Source organism: Akebia trifoliata, chromosome 1 (assembly GCF_017979445.1).
Source record: "Akebia trifoliata isolate Shusen 1 chromosome 1, ASM1797944v1, whole genome shotgun sequence".
Taxonomy (NCBI): Eukaryota; Viridiplantae; Streptophyta; class Magnoliopsida; order Ranunculales; family Lardizabalaceae; genus Akebia; species Akebia trifoliata.
Window position 1 is genome coordinate 23,977,625 of NC_141375.1, and position 21,808 is coordinate 23,999,432.

General features: G+C 35.3%; 1 protein-coding gene across 2 annotated transcripts; it reads right to left on the reverse strand.

Moving 5' to 3' along the window:
• LOC147411099 (actin-related protein 2/3 complex subunit 1A-like) lies at positions 1-21,616 on the reverse strand. 2 transcript variants are annotated; one of them, XM_086444544.1, is made up of 16 exons: positions 21,462-21,616; positions 21,284-21,357; positions 17,727-17,812; positions 12,894-12,970; positions 12,690-12,784; positions 9,681-9,750; positions 7,149-7,218; positions 5,135-5,208; positions 4,956-4,998; positions 3,664-3,745; positions 3,139-3,227; positions 2,937-3,022; positions 2,355-2,418; positions 606-712; positions 424-482; positions 1-323 (listed from the first exon to the last, which is right to left on the reverse strand). In XM_086444544.1, exons 2-16 carry the CDS (start codon positions 21,351-21,353, stop codon positions 271-273), a joined length of 1,125 nt encoding a protein of 374 aa, XP_086300670.1. In that variant the 5' UTR covers positions 21,354-21,357; positions 21,462-21,616; the 3' UTR covers positions 1-270. The 2 variants fall into 2 exon arrangements, with proteins under 2 accessions (XP_086300670.1, XP_086300666.1); XM_086444540.1 differs by having other exon boundaries at positions 3,664-3,748.
• Positions 21,617-21,808: the final 192 nt, after the last annotated feature.

Below are 21,808 nucleotides of genomic sequence, written 5' to 3' on the forward strand. Positions count from 1 at the left end.
AAATTGAAAAATTAAGCAATATTTATTTCTACAACACAATCCGCCACAACATAACCTCCCAAACCAAATATACTACAAAGCTCAAACATGGAAAATAATCATAGTGGGGGACAGAATATGGTTAGTCAAAGAGAGTTAACGAAAGATTCTTCAAGTACACTTAGTTCAACAAAAATATATAGAACATGAACAGGGCCTTAAAAGATTAAAAACTTCAATATTTGATCTCTAACTGTGAATATGCATCACCAGTGACGAGGAGAAAGATTTTTAGAAATCTGTCTGGTTTTCCAAATCCCAAACCACCACTTTGCCATCCAATCCTGTTTGAAATGACAAGATGACCATGGATTAGATGTGTTCTTAGTAGGAAAGCAACATTACTAAATTTTGGAGTCCAAGCAATGAACTTCGACAACTAACCTGTCGTGCTAAAACGCTTTACCATGCTCTCTCCTGCTTTCTTCAGTGGCACTATTGAACTAGAGTTTTAAGTGGAAAAAAACATTAAGGCCTCAACATTTGAATTTCAACCAGGCAAAAATGTATAGGAAATAGGAAGCACAGACATGACTAGCAGCAAAACATGATATTGTAGTACGTACTTTATACAATTCTCATGAACACCTTTGCGGGATTTTGAAGGTTCAATCGCATCGTTGCTAACACCATGTTTTGATTGACCATATAATTTCCCAAATGCTTCAGAAAACTGGAAAAATAAAAAAATAAATAACACTAATATCAAATCTATGGATCCAACAGAAGGTCTGAAAAGTAACGAAAAAGAAACACCAGATCCATTTATCGTGAATGAACAGTATTACCGGTGTTTTGCGATTATTGTGCACACCTTGTACCAACGTTGAGCATAATGACAAACGTCAATTAAGTGTTTTAGTATAATTTGGATTTGCAGTACCCTAATAAGCTATTTAAAAAGGACAATATTAGATCCTACCCTTTGAAGCATGTATTGTGTTTGCTGTTTACTATCTGGATTTTTTTATAACTGTAAATAAATTTATTTAGATGCCAAAGAAGCAGAGCCGAGGTGGCTCCTACAAGAAGAATAAATACTATCTTGATTTTCTAGTCTAAATGACCATTTGAAAGAATATTAAAGATTAGATGAGCCTTTGCTCCTAGATTGACTCCTCTAACAATACTCTCCGTGCTTGCGAGAAACATTATGGCAGCATGGGAGGAGGGTTGCATCAGGTTGCAGCCAGTGTATAAATCTGTCACCCACTAACATGAATCATGTATCAGACATTGGCTTTGGACAGAGTGGAAAGGATAATAGGATTCATTTAGCCCATATCTCCAGATAATTTTTGTTGTTGTTGTTGTTTGGTTTGTGTCATTTACTAGACATAATCCACTGAGAACTGCATGGATAATTTTCAAGCCCTCAGATTTTCTCCAGACAAGGCAAGAAATGCATGGATTTTCTCCTGACAATGAATCGATGATCTCTCCTCTATAGCTGCTACATCTTACATACACGCAAAAAACATCCTATGGGAGTGTACATCCGACAGTAACATATCGCAAATGCTGAATATATATATATTTTTTTGCCGTTAAGAATAATGCTGATTAACATCTTGCAAAAAGGGCAAAAAACGAAAGATAAATCAGAAATATAGCATTCGAGTCCATGGAGAGCATCAGACACATGACCAATATGGGTACTTCACCCTTTTGGAAGAGTCCATGGCTCCATGCAACATAACTTCAAACACAATACATGAGCCTGACAATTATCTCCATCATAATATATTTTTATCAGCTAAGAGAACATAACTACACCATCTAAACTTTAGATTTCTTTTACTTAAAATGGTTGACGTAATAAAATTTATGTACTGTGATCGCAAATTATGCCATCCACGCTTTTCCTTCTTTTTCTTTCCTTACCCCACCAATTGACATTGGAACTGGCACTTGCCACAACAATAATATAAAACTTTAATAAAACAATCTACTTTTTCTTGGAAACCAAAAGCCTACTTCTGTTGATCCATGATTTGGGTTCATCTGATCAGTGGACTTGATCCAATACTCACGAATAACAGCAAACACACAAATAGTTTAGGAGAGACACTTTATAGCAAGCTTACGGAGCAACTGAAGACTTCCTGGAAAATCAACAAAATTGACAGATGTACATGTACACCCAAAGAAAGACGCAAATGGATTTTTTTTGTGGTGTGCAATGCAACTTGTGTTAGGGAAACTACTTAAGCTACCCAATATTCTGTCAAGATCTATACATTAAAGCCTTTTTCTTTTAGTTTTTAGGAATATTTTTCACTAATAGACTGTCATCATATAGAAAATGGACGTACCTGTGAACCATATTTTGAGCTTGAAGGTGCTATTTTCCTTTCATCAAGAAATTTGACAAAGCTCCTAGGATAAGAAAAATACAGAAATATTTTTTCAATAATTTCCTTGTGAGGAACTAAATAACTTCATTTAAGAAAAGTATTTCACTGTCAAATCAGAGCACTTATAATTTTAAAAGAGAAACTTCCAATAGAACACAAATACATGGCTAAATAAAACTAGTATGTCAGAAATCCATTACCCATACCAACAACTTGCACCATATATTGAAAGATTCAAGTGTCAAATTGGGGTTTGAACCCATATCTGAAGTATTACCAAACTCAGATTTTACCACCTCGCCGAGGTGTAATCTTCACAACTTGCACTAAATATATGAATAGGGATAACACTCACATGCCCCAAGTTTTTTTACTGAACTATATAAAATAGAACTGAGTAGAATAGGTGCCAGTGGACCATTAGGTACCCAAGAATTACGTTCTTAAATGATTGACCGAAATAGGCAATGAAGCAACAAATTCGTATAGACAGTACAATTCAGTTAGCAAAGGTAATTCATATAGAAGACCATGACATACCATATGCCTCTTTCATCTGCAGTGAAAACCATTGGATTACAGTCAAATCCCACGCCTATGACCATCCTCTCAGAAAGAAATAAAACCTGGAACAATGCATATGCAATTTTTAGTGTTCAGTTTTTGAAGGATGGGAAGAATTAATAGAAACGCATAAAACTCTAAGATATGTGAAGGCTAACAAGAGAGGATGCTGACCCACATCACGGAGAGGCAAATCATGGAATGCTACATTTTGGGCAGAAGGCAAAGGACCAACATCATCGACAAAGTAGATCATTGAATTGTGACCTGAACATTAAACAAATGGTAGTCATTCCGAGGGGCTGAAATTTCACACAGCTTTTCTTTAAATTAGAAAATGACAAGTAAAAGTTTGTTGTTGATTTGAGTATTCAGAGTATCCAAGCACTGATAACCTTCCTAAATATGTTTATTTTTCATGCATCTAGACAATATGATAGTGTGAAACTACTACATTTCGCCAAAAGGTTTTATAGAGCTCAACAAGCAATTATAAAGTGTGTTTCGGTTCCAATTAGAGCTTATGTGACATTTGGCAAGGCCAAAATAATTAAATTGAAGAATAAATCTTTATTTCTTGTTATATCTATATTTAGTATTTGTGAGAGTTAGTTTAGCAACTGCTGCAAATCAGCATAGGAAACATACTGCCCAAATTGAATAATTTTTCCTTACAGAAAGGATACAGTTAAAAATTCCAGACCTACAAAAGCTAAGGTATTGCCACTTGGAGACCACTTTACACCGAACGCCCAGCTAAAACAGAGATCAAGTTGCACAATTTGCTGCTTAAAAAAAAAAAGAACATTTTCATAAGCCCGTAGTAATCAAAAGTAATGTGTAGGAAATTGACCCCCAGACTTTCAAGTGAAAGCATGAATGATGAACAGTACGATGTTATTTTCTTAAAATGAATCAATCCACGAAACAAATTCATCAAAGGAAACTACTACAGGAAAAAGAAAATGCCTACTTAACATTAATAAGAGAAATTTGACTTCTTTTTATTGGTAAGCAGGTGAGGGTTATTTTGGATTAGGTCTGTCGTATTACCACCACTAACATAATTTACCAACTTAAAAAGCTGATACCTTCAATCAGAGAAAAATGAAAGGCTACAGGTTTACTGAAAAAGACATATTCCTCAATCAAGAAAAATGATGTTCTTGGTTCCAATTTTGAGTACATGCAATGATTTTGATGGATATCCATATGCTTCAAGCAAAGTATAAATATACATAAACAGCATGGGCAATAAATAGATATCTAATTTAGGTTTTCTTAATCCCATCAAATCCAAGGGAAATTTCATAAGCATCACAATTACGGTGAACTAAGCTCACTCTAGCATTAAGTGATTAGTGTTCATGGAGTCCAAAAAGTGCTGACTCAGTCTTAAAGGATCATGAATTGGTCCCACACTGCATCACATTTTATGTTAATAAACCACTTGGTCATAGGGAAAATGCACAAAAATTTTGAACTGGGCTCTTAATCCATTAACTTCTATTAAATACAATTCTATTATATGCAATCTGTACTGCTTACCAAATTTATAGTTCCTTTTTGTCAGACAAAAAAGTGGTAATGCATGATTTTCAAACAAATTCAATCATAGAGTTGTTTATGTCCCTCTAAATAGTATGTGTTGCCAAATCAAGCCATGCAATCGATGGGATAACTTTGAGATGAAACATGGCAATAAAATCACACCAGTTACTTAATCCCAAGCATCCAATGTAAACTTCTGTTTAAATCAAAAAATTATCAGATGGTTAGGATCATTGAGAGGTGAGCACCGAATTAAAAGGCATAAAGCAAATGGTTGGACAGATAGCAGCCAACTATATAACGTAGACGTTTTTTCATGAAACAGTCGTAAAATAGTATAGAACAGATATAATATAAGAAAATGCACATGAATTTCATATCTGCTCAATAAGAACTACACCACAGCATTTTATGCTATCAAGAGAAAAGATCATAGATATGGACCTCTCCAAATTTTGAATCAGAAGAAATGCTTGGTCCAGATTCCCTGGGTCATCATCCAAATACAAAGAACAGATGATTTAGTGCGAAATATTCAAAGAGGTACCTATAAAAATTTGTCAAAAGTGAATTATTATCTACAGGGTACCATATTTAATTAGCCAAAAAAATGTTCAAAATACCTTGAATCGACACCTTTGATGAAAGTGGAGAAGACCCGACATTTTCCATCAGTAGATGTTGTTGCAAGGAAAATCTGTAATTAAAAGTAAAGAATGAACATAAAGAACATGGTAAATGGTTGCTTTCATATTTGGTGCAGATAGAGTTACAAGCAGAAAGGATGGTTCAATAGTTAAACAAAGGAATATGCAATAGCACTCGTTCAGCTATGGATCATGAAGCACTGCTACTACATTAAACATCAGTTTGACAATTCTAATTGAATATTGAAACATATGCAGAAAAAAATACCAGACTTCATGAAAATTTCAGAACTCATATTCACTGGAAGTGTCTAGGTGGGAAAAGGTATAGAACCTACCAGAACGGCTGTATACACATAGGCACTACCTAGTTGGCCAACAAAACAACTGATTAGAATTATAGGGGCACCCCAGGAATAACCAACTTCATCTGAAGTAAGAATTTACAACAAGTTTTCTGTTCTAATGCCCTCGTGTAGTTCAAAATGGTATTTTCCTTTTATGCAAGGAACATAAAACTTTGATGGATCATTCGGTCCCCCAACCAACCTAAAAATGGTTTTGCACCATTTTTCCAAATTAGTTAACCATAAATCAAATAAGAATTTTATCCTTCACAACTGAAGGTTTGAAATATCAACTTAACCGAAGACTGAGAACAACCATATGACGAAAGAAAAAAAAAAAAAATTTTAACCTTCAACAAGCACATACCTAAAAGTAAGGCTGTCAATGGGGTGTATCCTAACCCAACCCACCATGGGCACGGATTGGACATGGTTAACAGACCAATTTAGTTATCGGACCAGCTGGCCTTGGCCCATTTACAAGTATTGCCGGGTTCAAGCTAGGGAACTAGGCCCATCACGCAGCTCAACCTGGTCCGATTATATAGATATACTATTTTTGTGCCACCTCCCTACTCTACCCCTGAAATAGAGCTGTCGTAAATTACATCTTTATTTAGGGTTAAAATTGTAAATTGAATCCTCTTAACAACTTTAAATTAAAGGAATAAAAACCCTAATTTGTTTTTTGGTGGGTAAAGATGATTTTATTAGAAAGGAAAAAGAAAAAAATGGGGGTTGAGGGGACCAACCCAAACAACAAGGAAAACAAAGCAAAAAAAAACCTCAAACAAGCTACTCCAACGACAAATTACAAACCCTATCTCATCTAATAATAAAATCTTCAAAGAAAACTCCTTTGAATTCCTTGTAAAATTTGCTTCAAGAGAACAAGAAGGCCATAATCAATAAAACCAAGTCTTCAATCTTGGAACCTTACCCTAAAAAAAATATGACTATTACGTTTTCTTTCCGAATACACCAACAAATTGCAAACAGTACCAAGTACCAAAGAAACCGTTTAGATAAAGAAAACAAGTCTCCCCAAACAAACCACAAATCCAATAACAGCTTAACTAAATGAGGAAAACAGCCCACTAAACCGAAGAGAGATAAGAAGTGCGACCAAATCTAACGAACAACCCAGCAATGAAGGAATAAGTGATTTGAATTTTCCGCACACGATTTACACATACAACATTGATTTGGATAAATAAATTCTCTTCTAATTAATTGGTCAAAGGTAAGTAATCTCCCTAAAGCCGAGATCTTTGAAAGCACCTTGCAGCCCCATACAAATGTGTGAGGGAATGTCGTTGAGCTCCTTGGTGCAATGGTGTAGTACATTGATTTGGCCAAGAACCTCCCATCCCTTGCACCACCCCACAATCTACGATCATCCAAAGTAACCTCCGTGTGACTATTCTCCACCAAATAGATCAAACTCCCCAATCTTTCCAACTCCCAATCATTAAAAAAGCCCTTATAAAAGGAAAATGTCTCAACATTTGGTGTCGGTGATTTGCGTCATTTGATACAACATACACCATTTTCCATATTTCAATCCCTTCAATTGTGATCTTCGACAATCACATGATGCAAATGTAAACTTTTAAACTAAGAAAAGAGGGGAACATACTTACGTTGTTGGGATGCCAAGCAACACTCGTCACAGAAGAATTGTGCCTTTTCCTTATAAGTTTACTGACCCACCTAGAGTAGAGCACATTATCCAAAAGCTAACCATTAAAATCAGAACTATTTGAAAAGGAAACACCATATTTAACACCATTTGACCAACATAAACTAAGAAGTATGAGGATACACTGTGTGCATGTGTTCACACATGATATCTATACAGAATAATGGGCACTGAATAATCTAAAACCATTGTTTAGAAAGGTGCGTCCAACCTCAACTGGGTTTTAGGTGGATTGTCTCACTCAGTTGCAGCACAAGGGATGAGGCATAGTAGTGGCACAAAACCAACCATATCAGATTTTTTCTCCCTTAAATTTTCCCCAAAATGCCAATCCAATAACTCTAGTGACAAAGAATGTTCAAATATACACTTAATCAATGTTGAACTCAAATAAATTCTTTCCTTCCCTTTCTCTTAACATAAATATTCAGTATTTATTCCTTTATTTATCTTTGCATTTGTTTGAAAATAGGCTAGAGAATAAGAAGACCCTGAATTGAGCGGGATCTTACTCAGATGGTTATGGATTATGGTTGATAGGTTATATGCAACTATGATCTTTGGGTTAAGGTTGTCGCTTTGTTGACTTATACCTACTTGATTCTTCGTTGATTAAATTGACTCATGATCAATGTGCTACCTATCTTTGGTTTAGAACTACAGACTTGGTTACAAATGAGATTGCCCTATTTTAGAGTATACAATACTTCTTAATTTTTCTTTTGATAATGCATTGGTGACTAGATATGTAAGGTGTTTGCATTGAAACTATCACATGTTAAGGAAATCATAAAGAGATAACAAGCTTATTTTCTTGATTTGCTTTATTTAAATATGGTTGATTTTTTCATAAAATTTATTACAATTGTTATCAAACTTTTCAGCATTTCTTGAAGAAAAAGAGTTGAGGCTTTCCTGCATACTGCATCTATGCCTTGCCTACCTCTTAGTTTTTAATACAATATTATCTTTTAGACACAAAAGACATTCACTGCCAGATGAAAAAGAACTGTGGTATGCTTTTTGGTTGAAGTGGTTGGTGTCCTCTTAGTGTTGTTTGTTGTTTGATAGAATAAAAATTGGAAAGTTGGGAAGTACAAAGATGCCACCTTCGTGAGGTGGTAAAGTTTTTGAGGTAATACCAAAGAACTAGGATCAAAATCCCACCTTCACACTTATACCTATCAAAAAAAGTTGGAAGAATAAAACTATGGATGTAATCATTTTAATTTGATCTAGATAATTTTGAAATTTTGGATTTGAATATTCTGTGTTGGATGGTGAAATTGTGAACTGTCAAGAATGTTTTCTTCTTCTTTTTTTTTCAGTTTTTTTATTGAGATTACCCCTGAATTCCTCATTTTTTGGTATTTTGCTTCTTTTTTTTTTCTATTCAAAGTATGCATGCACATGAGGCTCACAGAATGCCTTGAAGTAACTCCTCAAGGATCTGGTGAGTGAAATGCCTCAGCTGATGCCTTACTGTTTGAAACACTAATGCAAACAATGTATCCATAACAATTGTTTCATAAAAGGCAACATGGTTTGCGGACATGCAAGCAGGTGACACAGGTATGTGGATAAAAGGTAGTATTGTAATGTTGTTATGCTAAACATCCGCTCTTTTTAGCTTTTCTAAGTACTAAATGTAGCTTAACGTAAGATTGTTATAGAAATGCTTGAAGGATGTGAATTGAATCCAGGTACGTGGATAAAAGTGAGTATTGTAATGTTACGCTACACATCAGTTCTTTTACACTTTTCTAAGCACTAAATGTAGTTTAATGTAAAGATTGTCATAGAAATGTTTGAAGGAGCCGGCTTGCCAAGTTGGTTAAAGTTTGTGAGTGTTGATACCATGAACCAGGTTCAATACCTAGGAAAACCTACAAATTACCGACCACTAAGCTCGCTTGTTTAGCCAAAAAATGTTATTGTCATATTTTGAAATACATGTCACATTTTTTTCCAATAGATCGTATCGTCTTGTACAACACGTCTTGTTCCATCAATTAACATTACATAGGAGCAGGATGCAAAGATTTTAAACCAGATATGAACCCCAGATCCATTATAGTACAATACTCAAAGTAAATACCTTTTACATTATGTTCTTCTTGGTGAGAATTGAAAAGTTGAATAAGCTATCATCACTGAAACTACCTTGCCTTTAAGTGAGTTTGAGAAGAGAAGGTTTTCATCCAAGTTTTGTATGTTGAAGGACGAGAGGTGAAATTAAGTTTTAGAGGGAAGTCCAAGAACAAAGGATAATAAAAGGGGTAGGATATAGGGTGTAGAACAACATAATAATTTGTTATTAAATTTTTAACTTATGAGAAGCTCAAAAAAACAAAATAAACAAAATAAATTGCCAAACAAGCATGATCCAATGGAAGTTACAACATGGTACATATTTTGTAAAGCACAAAACTGAAAGAAATGAGATACGTCACAAGCAAAAGGTCAATGTTACCAATTATTCTCTTGCTCATAGTAGCAGATACAAACAGTTTTAGCTCCACTTCCAACAGCAAATTTGTTTTCTGAAGCATTATATAATTAAAAAACAATTAAGCAAATAATTGGAGTTGTGAAGCAAAATATATTTTTACAAGCACATTTTCTAACAAAAATTTTATCAGGAAAAAAAAATCTAATGATGCCAAATTTTGATGATAGCAACTCCCAAGCTTCATAATTACAAGTTTTTTTTTTCCTTTTTTGATAGTTAACCTGGACTTGAACCCATGACCTCAAAGTTGCTTTGCAATGTGTCAAACTAACTGAGTTATGGGTCTAGGCCCCATAATCACAAGATTTGGAAGCAAACAAGTATCAGAAAACAATCTTATAAATCATGTCATATAAAATTAAGCAATTTCATAACCGACCTAGCCTGTTTAGATCTCAGTTGTGCCTCTATATATATTCAGCCAATAATTTCTAGCTCTTATTCGCCATTCCATTTAACAATAAATAAATCTTTTAGAGCTTCAAAATAGAGGCAATAAGCGGGGCAAACATTTCTATTTCAATTGGTGACCATCACCATAACTCTTGGTGCCTTATCCCAACTATTGGGGTTTAACTCGATCATGTTAGTAAAATCTCAAATACTAGGCCACATTCCAGCAGGTGCACCAATTGAATATGCAAATGGTAGCTGAACACTGCCTTTCAAATCCCATAAAGGAGGATATTCTTTCAAACAAGAAGGGCCATGTAGGCATATTTAAAGGGGGAAAAGGATGCGATTTCTTTTCCTTGGGAACAATGTGTACATGAATATATATATATATATATATATGTTGACACAGAAAACGGGACACATGAAGGATTGAAAAGATGTGCTAAAAACAGGATTTGAGAAAGATGGATTAATTGTTTACATTTGAATAAATTCATTGTTTTCGCTGGAATGAAATAGATTTGCTTTCTTAACGATGGTCAACGGTACAAATTGAATTTCCTAATCTCAAGCCCACACAGATCCCATAAAAATTTGATATACAGTGAGTCGAAGAAAAAAAAAACCTAAAGTGCACTCTAGAAAACTGGACAAAGGATAGAAGAAGGATCTAAGAGACAGTCATCTGACTCTGCAAGGCAGTATACATGAGTATATATTGAGAAATAAAATCAGACACAGGAAGGATTGAAAAGAGATGCTAGAAAAGAAAAGGATTGGCAAAATAGGTATGGTTTACATGGGAACAAATTCATTGTTTATGCTAGAAATGAAATGGATTTGCTTCCTCAATGACATTCAACAGTAAAGGATGAAGTTTCCTAATCTCAAGCCCACACAGATCCCATAAAAATTGACCAAGAGAAGTTTTAAGGAACTTGAGTAGACAAAGAGAACATCTAAAGTCCACATTCTTAAAAAAAAAAAAACACAGAAATATGATTAAGCTCATATTCAAGGCCTCAAACTGTATTCAAAGGTCTATTCAGAATCAATTGGGATCTAGGACTCAAATGGAAGAAAAGCCCAAAAATCTTCTTCATGGCCTAAATTTTAAAGACAACTTACCTGGTTATACGGTGGGGTGAAGGCAACTCTTCAAACACCATTAGATGAGATAACAGTGGAGAAGATGACCTATAGCACCAGATAACTTGTTAGAGGTTGGATCCTTGACTCCTTATCCTTTCAGTCATATGCTTAAGGGTTGTGACTTGTGAATGCAGCGCTGAGCTCCTTAAAGAAAGGGTGGTGTACATCTTTGTTCTCTCCAAAAGAGAGAAAATAAAATTTTTCCAGTTCTCCCTTACAAACTGAAAGAGAGAGCTGGCTCACTTTAATATGTTCATCATGAAACAACGAAGATGGAATTTTCAAGGTTGTTAGGGGCTTCCATCAGTTCCAACAAAGTTTTTCTTTTGGTTTAGAGAATTCCTCTACGAGCTTTCTAGCTCTTGTTCCAAGCCCCTACAAGTCTAAGGTGTTTGGGGGTAGCATCATGGCGTTATCAGGGTTTGCGACAATAGTAATTATGTAGAGATAGCATGTAGGTGGAATTGGAGTTTGTTTGAGGTTCCACTAGAGAGGATTGGGGCAGTTTTACCAGGTATATGTCGATTTCACCAATGGAAAGTAAGCATAAAGGAATATTATGTTGGTTCACAAAGCCAGTCCAAGCAGGGATGTTTGGAAGGAGTATAAATAATGCAAGTTTCAAGGTAAGGTGAGGTAAAGACTTGGCAATGGCAAGAGGTTTATTAGGTTTGCTTTATTTTTCTCCACATTTAATTACTTCTATTGCGGTTTAGGTTTGCTTTATTTTCTCCACATTTATATATTTATTTATTTCTTTATTTTGGAACCAAGGTATCCAGGCCTCTTAGAACACCCAACTAATAATCGGGGAACGTGCAGTACCCTCCCACCACAGACACCAGGTAATTTTTGGGATAAATCCCTTAGGGCCCCTAAGGGGAGATTCAAACTAAAGACCTCTTTTTCTTGAGGCGTGGTCTTGGCCATCTCACCAACCCTTGGACATTTTTCATGGGGCATTGGAATCAATTTTTCATAGTTTGTGTTTCTCTTCAGGTAACAGAATTTGAAGCAACTGGTTTAACCACAACGATTCTCACCAAAAAGAATTTCCTAAACTAACTTAACAGACAAAAGAAATATTGACCTAAAATTCAAGAAAACACTAGGTCCCACCAGCTAATCTTCTGCGTACAAGGCCAAGATTGCAAAGTTCCCTTCTTGTTTTCGAGATTATTGGTTGCTTTTGATTGGATGGTGAAACACTAAATGATAAATAAAATGGTATAACAAGACACGAAAATGTATATCACTATTAAAATATAACCTTACACATCTGATAACTCAAATGAAGGGCTACTCAAGTACAAAGACAATTACTCAGAAAAAACTAAAGTTGTAAATTCAATTGTACTTTAGACAAAGCCAACCCCAACATTGGGGATAAGGCTTTGATGATGATGAGTTGTACTTTGTTACCTTTTGGACTCCACTGAACACAAAGGGCGGCACGATTTAGCCTAAGAATAACAAGGGTCGGGACCCATTCCGATCCTTCTTGGTTCCAAACGTATCTGAAAAGAAACCCATATATTTAAAAACTAGTCTGGAATTATGAAGTTCAACACCCAATATTTTCATTAAAGAGCTACAATCTAGGAAAATGGCAAAGTAGATGCTCACGAGTTCCGATCATGTGATACTGTAACAATTTTGTTTGATCTTGCACTCCAATCTATCCCAGAAACAATTTGATCATGCTGGAGATTGAAAATAAAGAAAATAAAACATTAATAAAGTCAAAACTAATATACACATAATACAACATCAAGCCATCAACCATGAGATAGTACTTAGTAACAAGGTTTTATACTTAGACTTGTGTAAATTTAAGTCGGCTATGGTAAAGTCAAGGAAGTTCCATCTGTTTCCAAAATTTTCCAACAAGGGTAAGTTTGGATGTGAAAAAAAAAAAGTAAAGTTTTGTTCTCTTCATAAATTGCTTTGATTGTTCATGATGTGAAAAACAAGTAAGACAAAACACCACTTGCTCCCATAAAAGCATTTTTACCCTTACTTTTTCCATATTTCTTGTTTTTGCAAGGTTGTTAAGTAAAAGAGGAACTTATGCACGTTCAAGGGGAAGGAAAGTACCATGCAAGAGTTTATTTTTAGTATTTTCTGTTTATTGTTCCTTTGAAGTAAACAATTTAAGGAGTTCAGGGGTTTCTTTTTTGAAGATTTTATATTTAGGTAGGACAATGTAATCAGGGAGTAGTCGCCTCGTTGCTTTGCTTTGCTTTGCTTTCTTTTTCCTCTTCCCTTGTATATTCCTCAAGGACTTATTGTCCTCTTTAAATAAATTAAACTTATCAAAAATAAATAAACTACTTGTAGGGGTTGAAATCAAGATCAAATGTTCCTCCATTTTGTTTTGGTTACCGAATTATCCAGGCCTCATAGAGCACCCAACTAATCCTCAGGCACGTGCAATTCCCTCCCCCTACATGCACTAGGTAATTTTTGGGATAAATCCCTAAGGGGAAATTCGAACTCAAGAAATCCGCTTCCTAAGGCGTGGTCCTGGCCATCTTGCCAACCCCTATGTTCCTCAAGTAGCATGTTACGAAATTGTTCTTAGAGTCCAGCCGGTTTTTTTAGAGGGTCGAGAGGTTTGAGGCAAGGGGACCCTTTATCTCCATTTTTGTTTTTGATTGTAGCTGAAGCCTTGGGGAGATTGTTTAGAAGAGCGGTTGACTTAGGTAAGCTTTCGGGTTTTAGGATTAATGACGGCCCTTTAATTTCTCACCTTCAATTTGCGGATGACACCTTAACTTTTTTGGAGGATTCGAGGGATCAAGTGAGGGTGCTTCGAGTGTTATTGTGTTGCTTCGAGGCTATGTCAGGTTTACATACTAACCTGCAGAAAAGCAAACTTTTTGGGGTAGGAGAAGTTAATGATGTTCATTTAATGGCTTCAACTTTGGGTTGTGGGTATGATACTTTGCCCACTTCCTATTTGGGCTTACCGCTGGGAGCACCCTACAATAGTATCAAAATTTGGGATGGTGTGATTGAAAGATTGGAAAAAAGGTTGAGTACGTGGAAGGCTAAGTATCTTTCGAAAGGAGGGAAAGTGACTTTGATCAAAAGTACCTTAACGAGCATTCCGGTCTACTTTCTCTCTCTTTTCACGCTTCCGAGGTCCGTTGAAATTAGATTGGAAAGACTTATGAAGAACTTTTTGTGGAATGACAAGAGTGGTAGGAAGAAGTATCATTTGGTTAGATGGAAGGTGATTTGCATGCCCAAAACGAATGGAGGACTAGGCATTAGGGGTCTTAGATTAGCTAATAGAGCGCTTTTAGGAAAATGGCTTTGGAGGTTTGGCGAGGAGAGGGGTAGTTTGTGGAGGAAAGTTATTATGGCTAAATATGGGGAGAGGAGTCTAGGTTGGTATAGCGGTGAGTCTAAAACCTCGTATGGGTGTAGCCTATGGAAAGGAATTTTGAAAGTTAGCAAGGATTTTGAGCAAGGGATTAGATTCAAAGCAGGTGTGGGGGACAGAATTAGATTTTGGGAAGATTGTTGGTGCGGACCTTCGTCGCTAGCTTCTCAATTTCCATCTTTATACGTCTGTTCTGTTAAGAAGAATCATTCAATCCAGCAATGTTTGATTCACAACGAGTCCGATCCTACTTGGGATTTGGGGTTCAGGAGAAATTTTAATGATTGGGAGCTAACCGAGGTTACATCTTTCCTCGATCTCTTGCATACGCTTCATCGCAACGAAAGTGAACAGGATAGGTGGGAATGGATTAGAGCGAAGGATTCGAGATTCTCTGTCAGATCCTTCCATAAATGGCTCACTCCTAGTGCTGAGCGTACCATCTCGGCTTCCATCATTTGGTTTAGGTCAGTGCCTTCTAAAATCTCTTTCTTTGTCTGGTTGGCTTCCCTTGGTAGAATTCTTACGATGGATAACTTGATTGCTCGGGGTTGGATCACTCCTAATTGTTGTCCCCTTTGCTTGATGGAAGGGGAATCTGTTGATCACATTTTAATTCATTGCCCTTTTTCCTATAATTTATGGTCAAGTTTCCTTGGTTTATTCCGTATGACTTGGGTTTTCCCTCATAAGTTTTCATCGTTGTTGAAAGAGTGGACCAGTAATGTCTTTCACACCAGAAAACGTTACCTGTGGGCTATGCTACCTTCGGCTATTGCTTGGGGGATTTGGAATGAAAGGAATAACAGGGTGTTTAATGGCAAGATTAGAAGCTCTCACACAAGTTTTTTAGAGATTTTGGGCTTCTTATACCTTTGGTCCAAACAAAATATAGAATTCGTGGGAACTTCGTTTGATGATTTTGTTTTTAGATGGAACTCTTTATGTAATCATTGATGTTGTTTGCTCTTCTTCTTTGTTACTTTCTATGAGGCTTTCTCGGCCTCTTTGTATGCTGTTTTTTCTTTCTCCTTGAAATATATTATACTTTTCAAAAAAAAAAAAAAAACCTTTCTTCTATAATGTCATATTTCTTCCAAACATTATAGCTATAATAGTAGATGCATCAAATCTATGGATATAAGTTGCAATTACATAAGATTTATTGGTTATCTTTTTGGATTTTCTTAGTAAGATAACCAAAACTTCTGGGTAAAAAATTTCAATTTTCTTTCTTTTAGTCCTAGATTAACAAATTTAGGGTCTTCTATTAATTCGGCTATGGAAAATCATTAACAAAACTGAACGCTATTCACTTAAATGGCATTATTTATTATAGAATGTCGTATAGGACGAAAAATTCGGTCAAGGAAAAAAAATCGATACTATATCAATCGACACATTCTAATACAAAATATTCAATGTTCAGGGTCAATGTTTTGTATTGGTCTCGGCCGATATCAATACGTATTAACTGGTACATTCTGTTATTTTGACCATGTTATCCATACATAATTAATTGTTAATTTTGCCTTTCAGATTTTCTGTCTTTAAGATACTTGCATCAACTTATGTGGAATACTCTAGCATAATATACTATTCCAAACGGCTGTTTTTTGTGATATAATGACTTATGAATGTTGTCTCATGGAATTTTCTTCAAGATTAAAAATAAAATATCTGCATCAACATCACTTGTATTTTCTTAGTTAACTCTTTATGTAGAAAGCATTACTAAACTTACAATTGTATCTCGAAATGAATTATTACTTGTAAATGGAGATTCTTGCGTAGAGAACTAATGCGGAATGCACCTGATGATGAGAATTGCTACAATTTTATTTCACCAATAGTAAAATCTTCCCAGCGAGGAGAATTGATGGGGACATCAAATATTGAAGAGTAGATTTTAATTTTTTTTAGTTTTCTATTTTAGGACTTTAATTTTATGTTTTTTTAGCTTATTTTGATGTTTTATTAGCCTATGATGTTAGTATAGGTGTTAAGGGGCAATTTGATAATTTTATATTGATTTTTTAATGAGTTTTCATAGGCTGAAAATTCACGAGAAATAAAGTTACGGGATTGGAACACAAATGGTATTTCTGCTTTTATTTTGTTTAAGTTGTTTTAAGTTTATTTACAACCATTGGATCTCCTTATTTTAATTGGATGGTTGAGATTAGATTTAGTGTTTAAAGAACATTATAAATACTTGCTTCTTACTGTAATTTTCTTCAATGATGAATAAAAATTGAGATTGAAGCTTTGATATTCCCATTAATAGTGTGATGTGAGACCATTTTGTAGTGAATCCAATATAATATTATTTTCTTCTAATCTTTATTTTTATTTTTTTATTCTTTTATTTTTCTTGGTTTTCTTTTAGTTCTTTATTCTTGATTTTCTTGATTCATGATTCTTGATTCTTGAAACCCTTTCTTGATTCTTGAATTTTTTATCCTTTATCTTAACCTTTAACCATTCTTTAACCCTTTTTCATTTATCCTACTGAAATTGTCATAATTGCGAACAAAATATATATATATTTTACTTTTGGGTTACCTATCCTTACCTAATCATAAACTAAATCCTTAACCCAATCCCCAACCAGATTTCCCTAAATCCCCTATTTTGCCTAAATCAAATTCTATTTTCTTATCTCCCTTCATCGTCCTACATCAAGAATTCTCTTCAGTCTTCTCTGAGTATATGTACCTCACATACTTTCTATTAAATTCAGTACGTATGTGACATATTGATGTCATTAAAGAAAAAGGGAATCAAAAGGGGAAATAACATTGGACCATCTAACAATCCATTCTAATATTTTGATAGATGTGTCACATTGTGATTTCTCGAGTAGCATGGTATCTAGGAAAAATCCTTTCTAAACATCCCAGAATAAAACATCAACAATAGTTAAATAATGTTAATATTGTCATGGAAGTTCAATAATAAGAACCACTACAGATGAACCAAAAGAGATAATATCAATTAGAAGGTGAGTTTCACCAACCATTAAATAATAGTAATATCTATATGCATGGGCATTTTGTGCAACACACCTTTTGGAGTACATGCACTCTCTCCCACTTGTCTAGTGATGATCTATAAATATGAACTTCATTATTGTTTGGACAAAATGCAACCACTGCAAAGGAAATTAATATGTGTTACCAACTAAATAAAATTATGATAAACAGGAACTAGGATGAAACTGCTACGATTTATATAAACTTACTTAATAATTTTTCTGTAATTATATCATACACCATAGGCAACAAGCAAACAGCAGCAACATGAATTTTTAAATGGTTGCTTAAATTGCCAAAACAAGTATTAGATTTTATGCAATGAGAGGAAAACAAAGATGAGGGTTTTGCTAGAACAAATTGCAAATATAGAAGGGAAGGAGAAAGTCGAATCTAATATGAGAGAGGACATGAACAAGAGAGCTGAAGCTATAAAAAAAGAGTTTGTTCACACCGAAAAATACAAAAATAAAGTATTCGGACACCAAAAATCATGAGTCAGGGGACTCAAGGAGTAGGAGGACGAGGAGGGGGAAGACAAACTATTCTCATCATCTTGTGAACGCTTGAACTACACCAATGAACTTGTGGATGGGATTTTGATGGAGGAGGTTGATCAAATTAAGGACACTGTGGTAGCATATCATAAGAACATGTTCAAAGAGTAACAAGCCTGTTGACTAAATCTGGATAGCTTCTTCTTTGATCAGTTGTCCAGGCACAATGTGGGTGGTTGTAGAGACCAACCGATGGGAAGGATGTTTGGAAAGTAGTAAGGGAGCTTTCAAGTCAAATTTTTAAAAAGATGCTGAGACTTTGTTGGGAAAGACTGAATACGTGATGAAGGTGATCAAAGAAGTCTACGAGGAAGGTTTCCTAGAAGAGTCATAATTGTACTTTTATTGCTTTTATTCTGAAAGTAGAAGCAAAAAATAAAAATAAACCTAAAGACTTCAAGCTTATTAGCTGTATGGTAATCGTGGTTGGTGTAGCATTAAATAGAATGCCTAATAGGGCAGTTGAAAGTGAAGGGATTAAGTGGATCCATTTCAAGAATAGTGGGCCTGATATTTCTAATATACATGACACAAATGATATGATATTCTTCACAAAGACTTGCAAGAAACAACTAAGATACTTGAAATGCCTTATGTTATTGAAGATAATTTTGGATTGTGCAATAAATTGAGCAAGAATAGGATTTCCAATCAACGGGGTAGGACTTACGAGATTTGGAGTATTGATATGTACCAAAGTAGTTACACCTAAATCTTATGGTGAATGAAATAAGATCAGGATTTTTCTGAAGCCACAACGTATTGATGCCGGAAAACAAGGTAAAGGTTCTCCGATCTATTGGCAAAGATATCCCTAGCTTTTAATAGGAATAACTTTGTGCTCATATGTTCAATTAAGAAGCCTTTCGTATGAGATAGAAATCTTGTTTTAAGATATGCAACGACTTTTTTGAAGATTATAATTTTTTTTCAGTTCAAACTTATAATGAAAATTTGTGTACAATAGCACTGAAAAGAACAATTGAAGTATGATTAGATTATTTTAGAATGACTTATTTCAGGGTTTAACTTTCTTATGAATAGATATTATAAGAACATTGTGGGGTTTGTATTTTCATGAACTTTCCACTTGCTCGGATCAACACCCTGCACTTATGGTGATTGATTACACTCAGCAGCAGCTTGCAGTTCTCTTACTATGTGGGATCAATATCCTAAGAAGTAATCTGCCAACCTGTACTGTACCTTCATTTATTTTCTTTTAGAGAAAAATATCATCAACCCTTTGACTACAACATAGAATATGGTTCCATTTTTGTTGTAGCTGGAGGTACACTTTCCTCTTCTTGGTATGGAGACATATATACGAGAAATAGATGTGCAATCAGCAATATTTACTAACAGCGTTGTAGTAGTGAATCTATCGGCACCACAGCAGTGGCATACAACTTTGGACCTAACGGCCGGCCCCGTCACCTTTCGGAATGGGGGATCCCCGTTGGCAACAACCACGGTAGTAGTTGCGGAACTACTGGGTCAAGAGAGGACGGACTGTTGTTCATGCTCCTCTTTCATTGCTTCAAAAACGGAGTTCCTATGGCGGAAACAAATCTAAATAAAATATGTAAAGCAATGTACCATGGAATTATTAACCCCATGGTTCTTGCTTCATGGAACTCCAATGCCTCAGCCAGTTTCTCGATAAATTTAGCTAAAAGGAGGACATATAACTAACTTCAGATACAAGCTAATCACCAAACGACTCCATCAATATTTTTTAAGAGCCCACTAAAGATTCCTTATAATGAAATAAAATTTAAATTCAAGTGTGACATTTCAACCAACCCACAAAACTACTACTAAATATTTTACTACAAGCAGAAAACTGTTCTTTTGTTGTAAGTAACCTGATTTTACATCTGTGTTGGGACAAATACAATTTATACTTTTGTGGATCTTGTCCTCCCCTTGTTCTTCACTGTCAGAGGTATTTGTAGAATATCCAAACGTCCCTTTCTTCATACGGCCACTAGTCCATGCACACCAATCACTTTTGTTGGGAGTGCTTGAGCTGAAAGCCATGTCATTTCCTACTGACCAATCCTCTGGAAGGTCTCTCCTCTTTTCACGAATCATGTCTCTTCCTTGTCCAATGACCAGTGAAGGGACCACTGGACGCCACCCTCTAGCTCAGGCCCTTGTCCCCTGATTCAGAGGACACATGTCCCATTGGGGACATCTTCACGCCTTGAGCATAGTACCCTCACTAGGCGAGTAAGCACCCGCGCAGGGGTGGGTGGGAACGAATACCCAACCAGCATAGCCACTGTCATTAGGCACCTATATGACCTTTCCGAATCAGCAATGTCCCCCACCACGTCATCATAATGAATGATATGACCTCCATGCTGGCATCAACGCCCTTGTTTGAATTCGTACCATCCACAACATCAAACACTAAAACTTCTATATATCATAGTAACCAAGTTCATATTCGGTAATTATAAGATGGGGGTGTTCAATTCAGGTAAATTCGGGAAAGTTTTGTATATTAAAAAAAAAAAAAAAATGGGAAAATTTTCAGGCAATATACAAATGATGTTTTGGGGTTTCTTACCAATACCCAACCTCTTCAACCACCCTAAAAACCCTATCTTTTTTTTTATTGAAATTTGAATGTTTAAAGAAAATGTGGGGGTGAAATGTAAAAAAAAATAAAAAATGTGACCATTTTCAACAATTAATCAATAAATTGCACCTTAATTTGTCGATCCACCAGTTTAATAGGTTATTACCTTATTCATAGAATTTTAATTTTGTGACTATGTTATGAACAGAGATATCCATGAGGATGTAATTAAAACAAAAATCTCAGATGAACACGATTAAATCTCGTGGAAACATAAGGTTGAAAGCTACATAAACGCATGTAACACCAATTATGCCATGAAGTAAGAAACGGACCTGAAGAATTGGTTATCTACTCTAACTTGTTGTAAATGTAAATTATTGATAAAAATGAATTATTAGGGTTCAAAAGAGAAAATGAAAGAAAAAAATTAGAAGATTTACTTGTGTGATCAGGACTCCAAGCATGGCAGGTGATGCACTGAGCGAACTGATGAACCGAAATTGCTGCCATGATTCTGCAAATTACATTGAATGGTTATATTTTGACATTTACAGAAGATGACGAACTGAGAGAATAACGAGATCCAGTTAGAGATTGAGAGAAAAAGAGATTTCGAACCTGTAATGAGATGGAGAAACCCTAGAAATTAGACAGATAGATCCGAGATCGTGAAGAGAGAGAGAGAGAGAGGTAATGGAGGATTGATTGCGGAAAAAGCACAAGCAAGTGTGGATTCGTAATTCTTACTATAGATTCTTGCAAAATGCTGAACTGACTTTATTGGATTCAACTTTAACCATTTCAATGACGTGGCATGTGCAGACAACCAAAGATTTCTTTTCTGTATCTTGAGGAAATGAATTATTGTTCTGTTTTACTGCCACGTCATTACAGTGTAGAATGACTCAGATTCTTATTCAAGTGATCCGTCAAAAAATTTGTTGCATCCTACTTCAAGTCATCTT